The sequence below is a fragment of the Macrotis lagotis genome, chromosome 7 (genome assembly GCF_037893015.1).
Source record: "Macrotis lagotis isolate mMagLag1 chromosome 7, bilby.v1.9.chrom.fasta, whole genome shotgun sequence".
NCBI classification, from domain to species: domain Eukaryota; kingdom Metazoa; phylum Chordata; class Mammalia; order Peramelemorphia; family Peramelidae; genus Macrotis; species Macrotis lagotis.
The window spans coordinates 18,216,872-18,237,046 of record NC_133664.1 but is presented as its reverse complement, the minus strand read 5'-3'; the positions used below and the strand labels follow the sequence as shown (position 1 = coordinate 18,237,046).

Here is a 20,175-nt window from a genome sequence, read left to right as displayed (position 1 = left end):
AGAGGAAACAGCCCATTGAGAGATAGCAGGTCCCATCTGGGAGGAGACGGCTCACATCCTGCCGGGCTCTGGGGAAAGGATTGGGCCCCTGCTGTAGGAGACCCAACCGACCCCAAGAAGCCCAGGCACTGAGCTGGGGATGCCGGACAGAGGAGAGAAGAGAGCTTGGCTCGAGGACGCTTGCCTCCCTTCCTCCATCATTGGCTGATGATTTTCCAAAATGTCTGGGCAATGGGTCAACACACCCCACCCACAAACCAAACACAAAAGGGCCAGAGTGGCTAGAGGTGGAAAAGCATATTTCCTTCTTGCCAAATAGAAGGGGCCATCTTGCCTCTTCTAAGCTCCCTGTTGCTCCTTCCAGATAAGAAGGATTCCCTCTCGGCAGAGAAGATGGGACAAAGACACCGACGGAGCATGGGTGCTCCTCCCCAAAGCCCCCCCCTCCCAGTCCTCCCGAGCATGGATCTTTCAAGGCTCTTTCCCTGGTCCCATCTTTCTAGACCTCCAGAAACTTCAGTGCTCCTCAAAAGAGCATTGGCAAAGGTCAAAACAAAGCAGCCCTGGTGGCCCTGGCATCTGGAAAACACCCACCTATATAGAGTGGTGGGGTTTTTTCTTTTGATGGGGAAGGAACCATCGAAAACTGTGGACAAGCTGAGCCCAAGGAATGAAAGAGAGAGTCAGGGGGCAAGAAATGAAACCCAACTTCCAATCTCAGCAGTTAGTTGTCTGTGGACGGTGTTGCTCTCGGGTTGTTCCGAGTTGTCCCTCGTGACACCATCCCATCAGAGGCCCTGGCAGTGGTGAGGGGCTTCCTCAGAACACTTCCACAGAAGACAGGGTGGACTCCTTTTATGAACCCTGGAGATCCCTTCTAGGTAAGGGAGATGGGAGATGGACAGACTTGAACTTGTAGTGAGTGGACTCGGGCTTGGCAGTCATATCCTCTCCACTCAGACTCAGTTTCCCCCTTTAGAAAATAAAGAGGCTGGACTAGATGTGCCCCAAATTTCCTTTCTGGCTTTAAATCTGTGATTGTGTGAGCTCTGGTGGGAGAGGAACCAGCCACTCAGGGACTAGGCAGGCCAAGGACCTCAGGGAAGCAAATTCTTTGACTCTGGGAGAGGGAGAAGCGTACCTCAGGGGATGCTGAGGAAATCGAAACTGTCAGGCCAAAACAGCACTGATGCTACAAATTAAATCTGCATTATCCTAAGTGGCTGCATTCTAATTACAGCGATTATGATTAATGTCAGAAGAATTAAAAGGGGTTGGCCTCACTGTAAAGAGTTGCTGAATAGCATGGTAAACCCGGGTCAGACAGCAGCCAGCTGCAAAAAGACAATTAACTGGACCTCATTGTAGCTACATATGCTATCTTGAATGTCACTGAAAAGTGGGAGGCAGAAAGCTTAAACTTCCCCAGGTTGGAAAGAGGGGACCCTTCCAGAGCTTCCCACAGCATAATGGAGTCTCTTCCCTAGCTGTTCCTGGATTACAATTCATGGGATTATAAATCTCGAACTGGAAAAGACTGTGGGGTTTATCGAGTTCAACCCCATCACTGGACCCATGAGGAAATGCAGCCATGGGAGATGTGACTTACCCAAGGCCACGCAGCCCATCGAGTCAGAGGTACTGCACTATACACCGAGCTGACTTGCCGCTCCAGAGCTTTGTTTAAATGGTGCATCTTATTTTATGAACTTTTTCTGTAAATAAGAATGCTAAGCCTAATTCTAGCCCTTACCATAGGGTCTGACTCATAGGAGATGGTTAATAAATTGTGGTTGATTGATTCCTAGCCGACATCTTCCTAAAGCTTCAAGGGCTCTTACAAATGTTGGTTCTTTATAGTTGAAAGAGAATGTTGTTTTGACTGTCAAAGGTCTTGAACTCAAACCCTGCCTCTGTCCATGACTTCCTGTGTGATTTGGGGCAAATTATTGTGCCCCTGATCCTCAGTTTCCTCATTAGCCCAAGGAGAAAGTTGGACTCATCACTATTCTCTAGGGTAAGGTATCTAGGTTCTTTTGACATGGTGGTCCATGGCAGTCAGGTAAAGCCTGGGGACCCCTCTCCATAATTATGTTCTAAACTGCATAAAAAATCCATACTATTACCAAGGTAAACAAGTTTATGGAGACACAATTAACAAAAGAAGTTCACAGGTTAGAAAAAAATTATTCTCTAAAGCATCTTCCAGCTACAACTCTCATAACTGCCCTCAAAATCAATATTTCCTTATTCATTCCTATTACACAGATGAGGAAATCAAGGCTTAGAGAGAAATAATGACCCAGCCCCAGGTCCTAGAACTGGCTGCCTTCAAGTCCTGGACTAGGTTTGGACTGCCTGTCTGAGAAGAAAGAAAGGAAGCATGTCCCTTGAAATGCACTCTTTCCCCAAGATTGTTGTGAGATGGATCTTCTCTGTCAGATATAATCCAGGCTACACCATATCCCTCCAAGATGGAAGTATTCAGTCAGTCACCAAACACTTATTAAGCACCTACTAAGCACCAGCCACTTGCTAAGGCCTAGGGCTACAAAGAGAGGCAAAAGATGTTCCCTGCCCTCCAGGAGCCTCCGTCTAAGGAGACACCATCCAAACAACTATGTACAAATAAAGTCAGGACAAACTAGAAATAATCAATGGTAGAAGAAACCAGAATGTAGTAGGATGGGGAGACGCTTCTGGAAAAGGTGGGATTTTTAATTGGGATTTGAAGGAAATCCAGGAAGCTGGGAAACCGAGATGAGGAGGGAGAGCATTCCAGGCACTGGGTCTGCTAAAGGCTTGGAGTCAATCTGGTGTGAGGAACAGCCAGTGTCACAGGAGGACAGAGGACTTCAGAAGGCAGACTTATCTATGTGTCTGTATGTATCTGGATGAACACACATTCGCATGTACTTATACTAGTCATGGATATAAATGGACATGCATATAGCAGTATGTAAATATACATATGGCTATATATGGCTATATCTATATACCCACATACATTGGCTGGTTGTTGTCCTTTGTTTGTGAAGAGGACCAAAGTGACATAATGATGTTGGGATCATATTTGTAAATATATAAATGTACATATGCATTTATATGAATGTGTTTGCATATGTTTGGATGCATGTGGACAGCTACACATACCTAGATCTCCCTAGATACAGGTTTCTACATGGGCATGTACATATGCACATATATACCAATTTATACAGAAATATGTGTGTGTATGGATGGAAATGTATGTATGGTGCCATGTGTTTATATATCAGACATGCATATATGTGTAAAGATCCATAGACACACAAATATATGCATGTGTGTGTGTGAATGAGTATGTCTAAACTAGGTCCAACATGACTGAATCCTAGATTCCAAGCTGTTGGACCCTGCCTGGTGCAACCTTTCCACTCCCTCCTTGCCTCCCCTTCCCCCTTCATACACACATATTTTCGAGATTAAGAGGGAGGAGGGAGGCCTCCCTCTTCCAAGGTCACCCAGGTAATCGATGTCTGATCCAGGATTCAAGCCCTCTTGGGCGATGCCAGGGTCCAGGCTGGCTGTTGCCTTCCCAGCCGACGGCAGCTGCTTTCCTCATCAGTCGCAGTCTGGATCTTGGGGAGCCAGGCCTCAGTGACAGAGCCGGTGACAGTGCCGGACAGGCCAAGTACACATCTCTCTTGCCCCATGACATTGCTGCCACGTCGCCACCACAATGCCAGCCTCCGGCCAATTGGACTCAGCTTGGTTTCCCTCCTGGGCTCTCACACAGCAGCTCCTGCCCTGAACACAGTGACTAATATTGGGAGCGACAGCCCAGCCCCGATGCCACCACTGGGCTCTGCTGGCCACCTCCCCTCCAGATGACAGATCGGGGCTACCCATGCCCAGGGCCACTGCCACTCATCTGGGGGCACACCCTGACCTTCTTCTGGCAGGGTCTTTGGGAAGGGAGCTGGTCCAGATGCAATCATCAGGACCCAAGGGGAAAAATTCACACACCAAGTTACATTCAGTTGAAGTTAGAATCTATAGAAGAGACATAAACCATATGTTGAGAGTTGATTGTGGGACTGGCTGGGTCTCCAGGGGCAGGGTCCAGGACATAGAGTCAGGAAGAGATGGCTGATCTGCACCATCTTCTCCATGGGACTGGAGTCCGACGATCTGGGTTCCATTTCCACTTCTGGCTCTTAAAGATTATCTAGGAGAGGTCAGCATGGTGCGGTGGAGAGAGCCCTGGATGGAGTCAGGGAGATGGCGGGCTCATATTGCAGCTCTGATATTTGTCAGACAATGCTGAGCCAGGAAATTCCTTCTTTGGGCTTCACTTTATTCTGTTCTAAAAGGGATTGGACTTCATGACCACTAAGGTTTCTTCTAATTCTAATTCTTATTCTAATTATGATACCAAGTCCATCTTCCCTCTCCGAGTCTTGGTTTAATCATCTCTAAAATGGGCACATGCCTCACAATCTGTCTGAAGGAAACCGTTTATAGAATATGAGGCACAAGATGAAGAAGTGATTATTATTATTATCATTATAATACTTTCCATAAGGACAGTAGACCTACAGCTGGAAGGAATCCCGGTGATTCACCTAGTCCAATCCCTTACTTGTGCAGTTAGGAGCTTGGAAATTGAGGAGATTAAGGGACTTTCCTTCAGAGCTGGGTGATAGAGCTGAAAGAGACCTCAGAGACCACCACTGACTCCCACCGTCATATTTTACAGATGGAAACCAAGAACCAGGAAGGAGAAACGACTTTTCCGAAGTGACCCAGTTAGGAAGCACATTCAGCATTTGAACCCAGAGTCTTACCTCACGTGTCCTTTCCTTTACAACCTGCGTTCCCCATATTTTGGCCAGTGGAGTGACGGGTCTTGTAAGCCTTCCACAGATTGACAGGCATTTGAATTGGTCTTCCATTGGAGGAGTAATTATGTTCCGAGAGTGGGCCAAGGGGGATGAGCTTTGGTCCCTTCCACTCTCAACCACTGCATGAATTCCCAGAGAAGTTACAAACCTTGCGACGTTCTGGGGAGAGCCCCCACCAATGAAATCACCAATCTTTGAGGGACGAGAGTATTGGCAGCAAGCTATCGATTGCATTTTCTTGGGTGTAGCTACAGCTCATTAATCATTAAGCAAGCTTTCCTGCCACGGTCCGTACAGGAGAAAGAGATGAATGGCTCATAGATCGCATCATGGACTCAGATCTGGCCATGGAGACCAACCCTTTCAATTTACAGATGACTAAACAGACCTGGCTGGTGTCTGTCTCACAGGTAAGAAGCAGCTCAATGCAGCTTCTCTTTGTTCGTACCCAGCTCTTTCCCATGCTTAAAACAAGTGAGAAAAGCACTGAGAGTCAAAAAATCTGGGCTCAAAGGCTGGCTCTAGCTTTATGTCCAAGGACCAATCACCTCAGCTCTCTCGGTGCCTCAGTTTCCTCACTTGTAAAAGGAGAGTTGGTCTCTAATATCTCTTCCAGCTCTAAATGTATGATCTTCTGATCTATGACCTCTCTGAGACTCGGCTTCCTCGTGTAAAAGGGGGATAATGACATAAATCCCACTCCATGAGGACATTTTGAAGGGGCCTAACAACATTCCTAGGAGCCTCGTTATTCACGTAACCGTTCTAAGCTACTGCAATGTTAAAGTCTCACCACGTCAGGCAAAAATCAATGAACAGATGAAAACACTTTCCAGTCAAGGAACGAGATGGAATAGACGTTTGGAGAGCTAATCCAAGCCAATTTTCCATCGGAGAGAGTATGGTAATCAAGGAAAGCCATCTTCGCAGAAACGGGAATTCCGAACATGGATGAGAGACGTTTTTCTGGAGTCCTCACTCAGTCTTACAAATTGTATTAAAAAGCCAGTTTTGAGTAGAGCACGCGAGTGTGGAAAATAGACGAAAAGAGGACTGGCTTTGGAACCAGAGGACACTGGTTGAATCCCAGCCTGTCCACTTACTGTCTGGTGACTTTGGCCAAGTCAGCCTCTATGAACTTCAGAGTTTCTGTATTTGGAAAGTAAAGTTGCATCCTCTGAGTCTAGGGATCTCAGCAATGATGAATGCAACCTTCTATTTTCATAAATAAATTTAAAACTGGAGGATCCTCCACGGATCCTCTAATCCATCCCCCGTCACTTTACAGGTGAGGAAGATGAGGGAGATCAAGTTGAGGGCTTGCCAAAAAAACCCTATTAATGGAAGGATTGGGATTCAAATCCAGACCTTCTCACTTTGGCTTCTCTCAGTCTCTTTCAAAGCTACTCCAATGTTCTCCTTCTAACTACACACTTTCCTTCCTTCTTTCTACTAGTCCCCATATCAGGTGGCTGAAATTGTGATAATATTCTCATCTTTCTGTAATAAAGACACTTGGAATTTTCTTTCAGATACACATGCACACACCAATTCACTTGTATTCAGAGCTCTCCCTAATTTCCCAGGGTATCCCAGAGTTTCTTTAAAGTTCTAAGTACATGGGCACCATGCAATGGAAAGGGCTCAGACAGAGGACTTGGATTCAAATCGCAGCTGTTGCCCCAATTGCCAGTGTGACCCTGAAATATCTTTCTGGGCCTCAGTTTCTTCATCTGTAAAATAGAGGAGTTAGACTAGATGCTACATCCTCCAAAAGGGACTAGCTAGCGCATGAAATTCCCCTTCAGGAACCTTGTGCTTAGGAGTTATGAACATTTTAAGGCAGTTTTTTCCTAATCTCAAACCTAAATTAGCCTCTTTATAAACTGGGATCCCAATTTAGGGCCAAGCTGAGCAAGGCTAACATTCCTCTTTTACACCCTAGCCTTTCAAATCCTTGAAGACAGCCCCCCCCCCAACCAAGCCCCTACACCGACCCATTCCCACCCCATTCTTCTCTTGTACACAAAGTCACTTCAAGAGGAAGAGAAGCTAACAATGGGAGTCGTGGGATCCTCAAAGACAGACTCTGTGAAGATGATGTGTGTGTGTGTGTGTGTGTGTGTGTGTGTGTGCGCACGTGTGCTACACTGTTCTTCCAACCATAAGGAGTCCATCTGAGCACAAAATAAGAAAACCTATTTCTGCAGCACTTTAATAATGGCCTTTCCCATACCACTCAGGAGAAGTTGTTAGTGAAAGTATTACCATCCCTGTTTCACAGTGGAGGATTTGCAAGCATAGACAGTGAATACACACCCTTTTTTCACTTTCCCATTACTGTTAGGGGATTGGGAAAGTATTCTGTTAACAGAAGGGAAGTCTCAAGAGTAGATTTAAGCACAGACAAAGCCGCCCAAAGAGCACATCCAATCCGAGCTACCAGATAGGACCCACACCTTAGATTTAATCCTAAGCACAATTTTCCCCAGTCCATCTCGTTGCCAAACTGAATCTCTCCAAAAACCAAACAAACCAAACAAACCAAAAAAAAATGAGGAATCATTCTTCTTAGACTGTCTTCAGAATTCTGTCCCTTTACTTGCTCATATCCACCTGGTTTATAGAGTGATAATCACCTCTGATTTCTTTCCATTGGTTCCAGGCCAGGTTTGCACCTGAAGGGGGAGGTGTGTTCAGTTTCAGGACATCCTCACACTCAACCCATCCCATACCAGTGCAATGTGGTGCAATGGGAAGAACACAACACATTTGGTATCAGGGATCCTGAATTCAAATTCAGTTTCTATGACTCACTCCCTAGGCTAGGAGGCAATTAGGTTTCTTTATCCATAAAATGAGAGAGTTGGACTAGATGGAGCCTGACCTCACTTAGTTATAGATCTCCAAACCTATGATCTCTCTTTAGAGTTTCCTGATGGCTATGATTGATAGATGGCCCCTAAAGTTTGACAAGTATCCCTAGCATTATTTGACCAGAAAAGTGAATCTATTACTTAGAAAAAAAATAATTTTCCAATGAACCTTTATTTCTACCAGTTTTGAGGTCTTAAATTCATTTACTTCTTGAGTTCCAAGCAATATATCAGGGCATCCCTGCCATTCCTTAACTGTTATTTTGAGGATGCTATTCAAGCAACCGCCTCTTCTGACCTGCCCTAGTACCATCCGGGCTTCTTCTATGCTTTGCCTACGACCTTTCCATTATAAGCTCGGTGAAGGCAAGGACTAAGGCTTTCCTAAAAGTTGAATCTCTCCCAGCTCCTAGTTAAGTGTTTCATAAATATTGATTAGCTGAAGTTAAAAAAAAAGAGTATATGGAGTGGGTTTCTTTATTATTATTACTATTATTCCTTAATGGTTGACTTTAACTTTACACTTGCCCAATTTTAAACCACCTCACAGAGCCAATTATTTGAATTCTAGCCCCATGCAGTGTTTGAAATTGGAGATTCACACTTTGAGAGGGCCCTCAATGCCAAGAAACCATCAAAGTAGAAAAAAAGTTCTTTCTCCTATTTTCTTTCTCTTAACTTACTCATTCTACTGGTTTTTAATAGGCAGCACTCTGGGAGGAGGGAATCTCTATGCCAAATATTATTGAGCTCTCTTTTGACATTTATAAACAGATGTGTATATAATTCATATATTCACATTTATTCATACATATATGAATCTCTATATAGAAAGAGAATGAGAAATAGAAAAGAGAGAGAGAGAGAAGATCCCTTAAGGAGCTTTTGTTTTATATTCATACATATTGATATTATATTTTATGTTCATTCAATTGTTAGTTTTTCATATTCTATTGGAGTCCAATTTATATTGCAGGTAGTAAATTCAAATCCTGCTTCAGAAACTTACTGGCAGAGTGACCCTGGGTAAATCACTTAGTCTCTCACTGTCACAGTTTCCTCATCTGTAAAATGGGAATAACAGTAGCACCTACCTCCCAGTGTTGCAGTGAGGAGCAAATGAAATAATATTTGTAACCTTCCAAATACTATCATTATTTAGAAAAAAACGGAATGGTTTCTAGTAAAAAATAAATAAATAAAGCTTAAGATTGGAGATTTACAGATGGAAATAGTGTTTCAGTCCTTTAGGACAGAGAAGGAAACTAAGCAAGACTGAGAGAGGCAAATTGTTCATAGGATGCCCAAGGCCATACTAAATACAGAGTCAAAATTTGAACTCAGATCCTCTACCTCCAAATGGAGCATTCTTTCTACCATTCATTCTACACTAGATACATCTATAAACATGTCTACACAAACACATATGTAAATACACATATATGGATGCATATCTATTCCTATTTACTGGTGATTGCTCTCTTGTCAAAGGGAGGTTCTTTGGCCTAGAGGCCCAGGGAGGCCTTGGCCCCTTCTCCAGCCCCATGACTTGCATCGATTGCCACACCAGTTCAGAAAGCCAGTCCTCCTGAATGCCATCCCAGCCCTGGGCCGACATTATAAAAGGCCTAGGAAGGAACTTGGCAACAGCAACAATTCATCTGCTGAGACCCTGTTCGAGTTTCTTTCAGCCCACCGGGGACCAGAGGCACGGACAGGTAGCTGGAATTTACACCGGCAAACATCAGAATTTGTGTTTTTCCGCATACTTGCTGCTTATTCCAACAACCACATGTTCGTGCTGCTTTTCTCTGAGAGGGTTCATGACCTTTTCATGTGTGTGTGTGTGTGTGTGTGTGTGTGTGTGTGTGTGTGTGAAAGAGAGAGAGAGAGAGAGATGTCGGTATTTTAGGGAGTTGGCCTGGGGGAGCCTCTGGACCCCTCCTCAGAGTAATTTTCAAAAAATCTCAACACTAAAATACATTGGATTACCAAAGAGACGAATTATTTAGAAACAGAGATTTCCATATGTATTCCAGATAAATAATTGATAAAAGCTAAGTGCTTGGAAGACAGATTAAGAACACTGTTAGTCTGAGAAATTCCATTTAGAAGGTTCTACTGGCCACTCTGTATGGGGAGGGGAAGTCTGCAGTTGAGGCTCTAACGCTGCAAGCTTGGAAGCCAGTTAGAATGATCAAAGTCAGAACTCCGAGTTCAACATAGGACCCAAGTGAACAGGAAAGTAATTTAGAGGGGAAAGAACTCTCCTTGCTTTGCTGAAAAAGGAACTCTTTTAGGGATGCTTTTTAAAAGCACACGAACCCCTCCCTGCCTCAGAGCCCTCTCTCGTGACAAACAGTTCAAGCCAAGTGAAGGGAACCGAGCTAGTGGCCGGCGCGCCCGAGGCGGGTGCCCACCTGGCCGCCCTTCGGAGGCCGCTGCATGGCACACCCACCCGAAGTCCTCGCCATGGGGGGGGCTCCCCGAGGCACTCCCCCCTCGCGAGTCCCCCAGAAAACTCCCCGGACGCGGACATCGCCAGCGCGCTTTTAAGGCAAAGACAAGAAAGCAGGGAGTCGGGGCAAGCCGCCCCCGGCTGCGGTCATCGCACCTTTGCAGAGGCGGCCAGGCGACTTTTACGGCTCGTCGGGGCAGAGGGAAGGGGGTGTCCGTGCCCGAGCGGGCCCGCGCTCTGCAGCCTGCCCAGTCCTGGCGCCGCAGGTACGGGCTCAGCCGCCCTGACCCGCTCACGTCCCTTCGCCAGCCCGCAGCCCCGCTGACATCGCCGTCCAGGCCACTGGCTCCCGCGGGCAAACCCTCTCCGGTCTCCCGCCCCGGCCCGAGCCCCGGCCCGAGCCCCGGCCCCAGCCCCGGCCCCAGCCCCGGCCCCAGCCCCGCCGCAGCAGCAACTTTGTGCTGCCCGAGTGCGGCCGCGGCGCCGCTTTTGTTTGCGAGTGACGGGACGGCCCGGGCCTCGCGAGGGGCAGCGTCCCGGGCTCCGGAACGTCCGTCCCCAAGCGTCCTGGGGGGTCCGGCCCCGCGGGCCGCCCGGCACCCCTGGGCCCCGCGCCCCGACTCCCCGCCGGGGCCCCAGAAATGCCGCTGCCGAGGCGAGAAGAGGAGCGCCGGAGCCCGGGAGGGGGAAAGGCGAGGAACAAAGAGCAGAAGGGGAGAAGAGGGGAGAAAGAGGGGGGGGCCCCCATCCAGGAAAGGAAGGCAAAACGCGCACAAACCTCATGGACATCACTGAGCTCGAATCCCCTGCTGAGGCGCAGAACATGAGGGCTTTGGAGTGAGCCTCCGCGGCCTCGAGCCAAAGCCTAACTAGCTGGAGTGAGTCACATCCTTCCCATCTGAGCCCGGGCCAAGCGGTGATGTCATGTTCTGGCCCGCTCCTGCCCTCGCCCCCGCCCCCCGCCGCCGCGCAGCTCCGGGCTGGTGAAGTCACCGGGGAAGTCTGGCCCGGCTCCGAGGTGACCGCCGCAGCCCCGGCCCGGGCCGCCGAGCCGCAGCCCGGCCGCCAGCGCCCCGGGAGACGGGTAAACAAGCCGGGAAACACTGCCGCCTCCGGAGGGCCCTCGGGGAGCCGCCGCCCGGGGAGCCCCCGCGGCCCCCCGGGAGGAGCGGGGCACCCGAGTCCGGCGCAGAGGGCAGCCTGCAGGGGCGGCACCCCGCCTCTGCCCGCCTCTGCCCGTCTCTCTGTCTCTGCCGCTCGCACTCTGCCTCTATCTCTCGCACTCTCTTTCTTGCACGCTCTCTCTCTCTCTCTCTCTCTCTCTCTCTCTCTCTCTCTCTCTGTCTCTGTCTGTCTCTATCTCTCTGTCTCTCTCTGTCTCTGTCTCTCTCTCTCTCTCTCTCTCTCTCTCTCTGTCTGTCTCTGTCTCTCTCTATCTCTCTCTGTCTCTCTCTCTGTCTCTCTCTGTGTTTCTGTCTCTGTCTCTCTCTCTCTGTCTCTGTCTCTGTCTCTGTGTTTCTGTCTCTGTCTCTGTGTCTCTATCTCTCTCTGTCTGTCTCTGTCTCTCTCTCTCTGTCTCTGTCTGTCTCTCTCTGTCTCTGTCTCTCTGTCTCTGTCTGTCTCTGTCTCTCTGTCTCTGTCTGTCTCTATCTCTCTGTCTCTGTCTCTCTATCTCTCTCTGTCTCTGTCTCTCTCTGTCTCTGTCTCTCTGTCTCTCTCTCTGTCTCTCTCTGTGTTTCTGTCTCTATCTCTCTGTCTCTCTCTCTCTGTCTCTCTTTCTCTGTCTCTCTCTGTGTTTCTGTCTCTGTCTCTCTCTATCTCTGTCTCTCTCTCTGTCTCTTTGTCTCTATCTCTCTCTGTCTCTGTCTCTCCGTCTCTCTCTCTCTGTCTCTGTCTGTCTCTCTGTCTCTGTCTCTCTCTCTCTCTGTGTTTCTGTCTCTATCTCTGTCTCTCTCTCTCTGTCTCTCTCTCTCTCTCTGTCTCTCTCTCTGTCTCTGTCTCTCTCTGTCTCTGTCTCTCTCTCTGTCTCTGTCTCTCTCTCTGTCTGTCTGTCTCTCTCTCTGTCTCTGTCTCTCTCTCTGTCACTGTCTGTCTCTCTGTCTCTGTCTCTCTCTCTGTCTCTGTCTCTCTCTCTGTCACTGTCTGTCTCTCTCTCTGTCTCTGTCTCTCTCTCTGTCACTGTCTGTCTCTCTCTCTCTCTCTGTCTCTGTCTCTCTGTCTCTGTCTCTGTCTCTGTCTCTCTATCTCTCTGTCTCTCTCTCTGTCTCTCCTTCTCTGTCTCTCTCTGTGTTTCTGTCTCTGTCTCTCTCTATCTCTCTCTGTCTCTGTCTCTCTCTGTCTCCCCCCTCTTTCCCCTCTTCTCTCCCCACCCCAGACGACCACCTGCCCCTGCCCCCCTGGGCCCATTTCTAGAGGACTTGCTGAGTGCTGGACCCTGAGCTGAGTCGAACTCAGGCCCTGCCCCCAAGAGCCCCCTTTCTAACCAGGGTTCATTGGGGATATCCATGGCCCATGCGGAGTAGTTGGAGATGATGTGAAGGGGGGGATGTCAGTTTGGGGAGGGAAGTGGAAGGTGAGATTCGAGCTGAGGGGAAGGGAAAACCAGCACAGCCCAGCCCCCTCCCAGCCTGGGTCCCCCGGGGGGCGGGCAGCTCCGTCCATTCTAGAGGGGCACAGGGAGGCTCAGCGCCCCATTCCACAGGGGCTTGCCCAGGGTCACCTGAATTTCAGGCCCCTCCCCTTCCTGGTCTGGAGAATGGGGGTCCAGACCAGCCACCCTCCAGGGTCTCCCCACTTTTAAATCTGTGAGCCCCTGCCCCAGGCCCTGCTCTTTACTCCCCGCACAGAGGAATGGGGGGTGCTCGATCTCCTCGGTTAGGTCTCCTCCAGAGAGAAAGAAGACTTCTCCCAGCCCAGAGGAGCGGGGGGCAGGGGCTTGGGGGGCAGAAGGCCTGGGCTCTTCTGCTGAGGACAGCGCTGCTTTCTTTCTCTCGAGGAAGGGAAGGAAAGCAGCCCAAGAGGGGGGGAGCCGCATTGTCCCCTGACAGATGACAGCGAGGCCCTTGCACCTGCCTGGGGCTGGCCACCACTTCACACATCGGCCCCCTCCCTCAAACAGTTATCCCTGGGTTTGAGGCCGGGCTTGAACCCCGTCCTCTCTCTGGGTTAGTCATCCCAGCCCCACCCAAGTCACAAGAGGTGGAGAAATGGGAAGTTCACAGGCGCCCTAAAACCATGAAGAGGACAGACAGACACAGAGAGGGAGACACAGAGACAGAAAAGCAGAGGGAGAGACAGACAGAAAGAGGGAGACAGAGACAGACTGACAGTAACAGAGAAAGAGGGAGAGACAGACGGAGAGAAAAACAGAGGGAGATAGACAGACAGACAGAAGGAGACAGCCAGAGAGGCCATGATGTTCTTGTGCAGCCTGTCTCTGAACCTAGGCCTGCCCTCTTGCCAGCCGTCCCTCCCATTGGAGGGATGCTCCATGTGGCCAGTGGACGACATTTTGGCTTTCCTCCGACAGCTCTTGGCCTAGTAAAGGCCTCTGCTTGGAGGGGTCAGGGCCGCCCCTCTGAGCCACTTGAAATTCCAATGGCCCAGCTTGGGGACCATCTCCCCAACGTTCTTATTGAGGGGTGAGGAGTGAAAGGAGGCTTGGCCCCAAGGGGACCGTGTTCCTTCCCGCTACCCTCCTGCCCTGGGCCAGGACATCCTCCGGGGACTCGGATGCCACAGTGGCTCCCAGTGACACCTTGATCAGGGCCAGCAGCTTGGAATTAGAGGTGATTTGCTGTAATTACGGCTGGCGCCATGAAGCCAGTGGCTTGACAGCAGCAAATGTGGTTGTTATAAAGTTGGGTCCGCCGTGTCAGTGGCCTGTATAACTCACTTACTTCGGAATTACCAAGGAGCCCTTGATTCCCCCCCTCCCTTCTTTTGAGAATAAAGCAGATTTCAACAACTCTTGCAGCCTCTTTCTAGTTCAGATCAAGCCCACAAGATTTTACATGACTTGTGCCCCCTTTTCCACAAAGGGTCCTTTACCACACTGGACCCTACCTGGTCAAGAATTTCATTTTCCCTCCTCCTTTTGTTCTTTCCAATTTCCTATACTTACATCTAGCCTAACTTCCTAATATGATAGTAGAGGAAACTGAGACAGAGAAAGGTTATGTGATTTGCCTCAGGTCACAGGATTATTGCCAAACATCATCTTGGTTTCTTTTTTCCCCCCTCAGTAGACACTTTCCAACACTTAGATCTAATCCAGGGCCAATTTATGGTATTTGCCTCACATGGGGAAAAAAAAAAAATCTTAGTTTTAGCTGGGTCTTGGAGTCTTCATTTTCTCTTCTATAAAACAAGGGCTTTGGATTTGTCACAAAGCCTGTCTGACCCCTCTACTATAAAATGCATTAGCCAACAGTCGAGATGGTGCCTTCCTCCCTCGTTACAGCCCTATCCAGAGAAATTAAATGATTTGTCTAAGGTCACACAGCTGGGGCATTTAGGATGAACCCAAGTTTTGTGGCATCTCTGTGGCCCTCCAGTCCCACCCTCCAAATCCACTTTTTTGCCACCCCATTCTCCCACTCTCCAAAGACAAACTCTCCTGTTAGGTTTTCTTTTATACCACTATCACCGGGCTAACTTACATCAATGTTACACAGGGGGGTTCTTTTTGGAGCCTAGCAGGTGAAGAGCCCAGTCAATTTAACAATACGTTGGAGGCTGGAGATCCAGTAGGCAACCCCTGCCTTCAAGGAGACAAAATCTCTGTCTTATACGAGGAATTTCTATTTTAATCTAGAACCGAACAGAGAAAGAGCTTTGAACAGAGGAAGGATTATGGAATTCTTGAAGGTGAATTTGCACCTTGGAGGGCTTCCCTTCACCAGAAGGTGATCAAAGAGAAGACTGGTGGTTGTTTTTTTTAAGCAAATAATATTACAAAGATTGATGCCACCAGACCAAAAACGAGTCAGGACATTTCTGGTCCCAAAACCCTTCATTTTTGATGATGTACTGTGGTTGACTCATGGTTGTGCTTCCACAGGGTTTAGGAAGGACCCTTCATTTTAATTTGAATTTTTGCCACCCCCTGGACACCTCCCCTCACTTTTAGGTATTTTTGAGTTCAGCCAGGTCTCCTCACCCCACCCCCACCCTTTCCACTGTTTCCCCATTTTCCTTCCTGTGGCCAGTTAATGATAAAGAGTATCCTGTACTCTAGAGGAAATTCCACTCAAACACAAGGGTTTCCTCCTTTCATCTGTTGGTTCCTTTCCGGATCTCTCTCCCCCACTCCCCAGGTCCTATCTCTATTGAGCTGCACTCCAACGGGGGGCTGCCGGGAGGGGAGGCCAGGGATACTTTTGGTCCAGTGGGAGCCTCCTTCAACGTGGCACCCCAGCCAACAGGGCCGTGTCTCCAGATCTGCTGGCTGGCTCAGTAATGCTCGCACGCCCTCCCTTGGAGCATGTCTCCTCCTTGGGGAGAGGGCGGTGGGGAGACCCAGCAGCTGGGTGGATCTGGAGCTGAGCTCCCAGCCTCCCAGACAGCAAGGTCCTCATTTCACTTAGAAGACAGAGAAAAGCCTGGGACTGGGGAGGGGGTCAAATGCTGGGGGCTGACCCCCAGACTGAACAGTGAGAAGTTGGCTTCTCTCTGAAGTGGAGAGCAGGTTGGGAAAACACTGGAGGCCAAAGAAGTCTCAATCCCACCCCATGGAGGAAGAAGGGAGTAAACACGAAGAGCAAACAACATCGGCCGCTCGGAAAACAATTTCTTTGAGGCCTGGAATTATTTGACTCAGATTTTGAAGGAGTATATCACCTCCTTTCAGACATTATTTCAGATTTTTAACCCAAGACCCAGAGAGTCCCTGAGGGAATTGGAGGGGCCAGATAATTTCAGGGTTAAATAAGCTTTAATGACTATCACATGTACCCAGCCAGTATTAAAAATTATTCAGAAAAAAGTGGTATGTCTTCCTCTTTTCATTTAAAAGAGCCATCCAGGTGGTTTCCTAAGGCCCCCTTTGCAAATTGTTTCCAGTGAACCTTCTGGTCACAGACCATTGCACGCCCATGTGGTGTTATTCAGCAATCCCCTCGACTTGGGTGTCCCATGTTTTCATAGTGGACAGAGTCAAAGGGGGTGAGGAGTCTGGGGCACAGGCAACTTTGAGATGAGGTTACCTTTAGCCTGTGCAAGGAAGTGAGAGAAAGGGGCTCCAGACTTACTCACTTATCCATCTGCAAAAGTCTATGGGCTCAGCAACTAGCTGCGAAAGAAGATGAAGTTTGGTCTTGGGCCCCCAAAGCTTGACTATTTGGGTGACGCTCTCCTTGGGGTGGTCTCCCCATACACCCATCAAGCCAGGCTTCCTCTGCTTCCCTGTTTTCTCCAGGGAGTGAGAGATTAGTAGATCTGTGGTCAGGAAGACCCCACTTTCAATTCTTTGCCTCTGACCCTTATTAGTCCTTTAGGGAAGTCATAGCCACTCAGAGCCTCAGCTTCTCCATCTCTCAAATGAGTATAATAATTAAGTTTCCCTCACAGGGTCTTTTTTTTGCAAGTCAATGGGGTTAAGTGGCTTGTGCAAGGTCACACAGCTAGGCAATTATTCAGTATCTGAGGCTGGATTTGAACTCGTCTTCCTGATTCCAGGGCTCTGTCCACTGCACCTAGTTACCTTTCACGGGGTCTTTTGAGGAACAAGTGAGATAATGCAGGTGAAGATTCAAACACCTCAAAGAAAAGTTCTAGATTTCTCTAGCACCCTCACATCTGGAATCCTAGGCCTAGAACTGAAAGGGCTCTTCATCTGGTCTAAACCCATTTAAAAAATTGACTTCTAGCATCTCTTCCATTTCTAAGTGCTATAATTTCAGGTCGTTAGTGAATCAACACATCTCCAGTGTGCTACATACTAGAGGCCCCAAGACATCAAAAACATTGTTCCTGTTCCCAAGCAGGCAAGAGCAAACTGTGTAGGAAAAAATATTTCTACAGGATAAAGTGGAGATAATCAGCAGAGGAGGGCACTAGAACTAGAGGGAATGGGGAAAGTCTTCCTGAAGAAAGTGGGATGTTAGCAGGGATCTGAAGGAAGCTGGGGAAGCCAGGAGCCAGAGAATGGCAGCCTTGTTGGAGGAAGACCATACTGTCTATGCCCAATAGCAACCAACCAATTATATTCAGTTTCTTCTGTATGCTGGGGAGAATCGAGATTCAAGGAAATTTGTGAACAAGTATGTTCTAGATTCCATCCCCTTTAGAAGCAAATACAACCCCTTCAGCTTGTCATTAAAAAGCAGTCCACCTTCTATAGATTAACTGCACCCTCCTCATCTGCACATGCTTTTTATTCCAGACTAACTGGTCGCTTGGGCTCTCTCTCTGAACCCAGCCCTCCACCCCCTGACTTTGCGTTGGCCATCCCACTGCCTTCTCCCCTTTACCTCTTGGACAATTTAGCTTCCTTCACAGCTTGGCTCCTCCGGGGCCACCTCTTGAATGAAGTTTTTCCTGAGCCCTCTCATTGTCTATATTTTCTTCTTCCAGTTAGCTTGTATACAGAATTGGGAAGTCAGAAAATCTGGGTTGGAATCCTGGCTCTGCATTTATACTGGGTTATCCTGGGCAAATCACATACATCCCCTTGGTCTTGATCTCCCCTGTAAAATGATATGTTTGGGCTAGGTTCTTAACTTAGAGTCTGCAAATAAATTTCAAATGGTCTGTGAACTGAAATGGAGGGGGAAATGGCATCTTTTTATCACTCTGAACTGAAATTTAGCATTTCTTTCCATTACAATGTTTTTATTAAAAAAATATTTCCGGCATAGTTTTTATTTCAATCTGAAATTTAGCATTTCCTTCAATTATGATTTTTTAAAAAATCATTCTCCTGCATATTTTTCACTTCAAACTGAAATTTAGCATTTCCTTCAATTATGATTTTTAAAAAAATCATTCTCCTGCATATTTTTCACTTCAAACTGAAATTTAGCATTTCCTTCAATTATGATTTTTAAAAAATCATCTGCACATTGTTTCACTTCAAACTGAAATTGAGCATTTCCTTCGATTATGATGCTTTCTTTTTAATTTTTAAAATTGATTTGATTTTTAATTTATGGAATAAAACAAGCACCATAACACAGAATAATAAGAAAGATAATTAGATATGAAACTGCGAATGTACAACTTGCTGTTCCTTTTAAATACATAATAAAGCTATGTTGTAATTATTTGTCTTTTTCCTCCTTTTCCCCCTCCCCATCCCAGAGATAGCTACCTTTAGATATATATATGTATATATGTAAAATTACTCTATACACATTTCTAATGATCAGTTCTTTTTCTAGATAACATCTTTTTTCAGATGTCTTTTATTTTTAATTTGTGTATTTATAATGACTGATTTTAAAAAAAATCACTTTCCTTAGAAGGGGTCCATGCGTTTTACCAGACCGTCCAAGGGATTCATGACACAAAAAAAGGCAGAGTTTCTGTGCTATTGGTTCTCTGAGGTTTTCTCAGTTCTATGTTGTATACCCCCACCCCCGCCCCCACCAATTTCAACCAATCAATAAACATTCACTGAGCACCTACAATTTTTGAGGCCTTCTGCTAGGAGATGGGGATACAAATAAAAATAATGAAAATTCCTCATCCCAAGAGATTTCTAATTTAACAGAGATGAGTAGAGAAAAAAATAACTTTGAAAAGAAAAATCCAAAGCAGAGGTAGTTTGGCAGGACTCTAGTCGTTACGGGGAGATCAGGGCGGGTTTCATGGGGGGAGATGGTGCCTAAACTGCCTTGTGAAGGAAAAGGAGTCTTCTTGGAGGCAGAGAGGAGGAGGGAAGGTAACCCAGGCTTGTGCTATGGCCAAAGGTACTGCAGTGGGAGAGGGAGGTTCATGTGTGAGAACAGAGAGGACTTTTTAGTTGGAATGCAGAAGAAAAGAAGAAAAGGGATGGGTGTGAGTGTGTGTGTGTGTGTGTGTGTGTGTGTATGTGTGTGTTTAATATAATGCATAATATGGACTCCACAGCTATTATTTTCCCCCTGTGCCCCGTTGCTTCTCCTACAGAAAGGGGAGTGATGGGTCCACCTAGCTTCTGCCTCCTTCATGCAGATCTCTTTGATCCCTTGTGTCTAAGAACCCCTTTCAGATCTTACAGAGACTTTGTTCTCCTGTGCGATTAGTATATACTATTTTGTATTATCATTCCTTGTGTTTCTCAAATCCTAGACTGTAAAGCTCTCGGACAGCAGGACCCGGACTCCCCAAGCACCTGGCACAGGTCTATGTGAGGGTGGCAGATTCTAAATCAGTATCTGCCGAATTAAATTGGATTCACTCCTTGGTAAACAGTGGGAGCCACTGAAGGTTGTTTGTGATGGGTCTGATCAGAACTGGACTTTCAGGATGCTAATCGGACTGGAGCATGATGAGGCAGAACCAATAAAATGGGGAGGGGGAGAAGAGCGGGAGCCCCCATCAAGGACAACTGAGGTTTTCAGGCAAAGGGAGATGGATGACATCATTAACAGAAAGAGGGAAGTTGGGAGAAAGGCAGTGGGGAAGGAGAGGAGGGGCCTGAGCTTCCTATTCTGCCCACTCCTAGGTCTGGGTCTGGTGGCCGTGGAGGCCGGGGAGATTTACTTGCAAGTACTTCCTGGAAGTTAGCTGGATCTCCCTCAGAGTCTTCTATCTCACCTCCTGGGGTCTTGGGTGCTGGGGAGGGGGCAACCTTGAAACAACAAACTACAAGGAAAGCTAAATAAGGGGCAGCTAGGTGCTGCAGTGGATAGAGCACTGGCCCTGGAGTCAGGAAGACCCGAGTTCAAATCCCACCTCAAACACTAAATAATTGCCTAGCTGTGTGACCTTGGGCAGGTCACTTAACCCCATTGCCTTAAATAAAAATTTA

General features: G+C 47.6%; 1 protein-coding gene across 3 annotated transcripts in view; it reads right to left on the bottom strand.

Annotated features, from left to right (window-relative positions):
- Positions 1 to 20,175, bottom strand: part of CREB5 (cAMP responsive element binding protein 5) — a 495,825-nt gene that overhangs the window by 162,995 nt on the left and 312,655 nt on the right. The window contains exon 1 of one of the 3 annotated variants that reach the window (XM_074195558.1): positions 10,999 to 11,171. The exons of the other annotated variants lie outside the window; for them this stretch is intronic. Coding sequence (XP_074051659.1) covers positions 10,999 to 11,045 — 47 coding nt within the window. The 5' untranslated portion in view covers positions 11,046 to 11,171. Of the gene's footprint in view, positions 1 to 10,998; positions 11,172 to 20,175 lie in introns of those variants that run through there. 3 annotated transcript variants of the gene reach the window in all.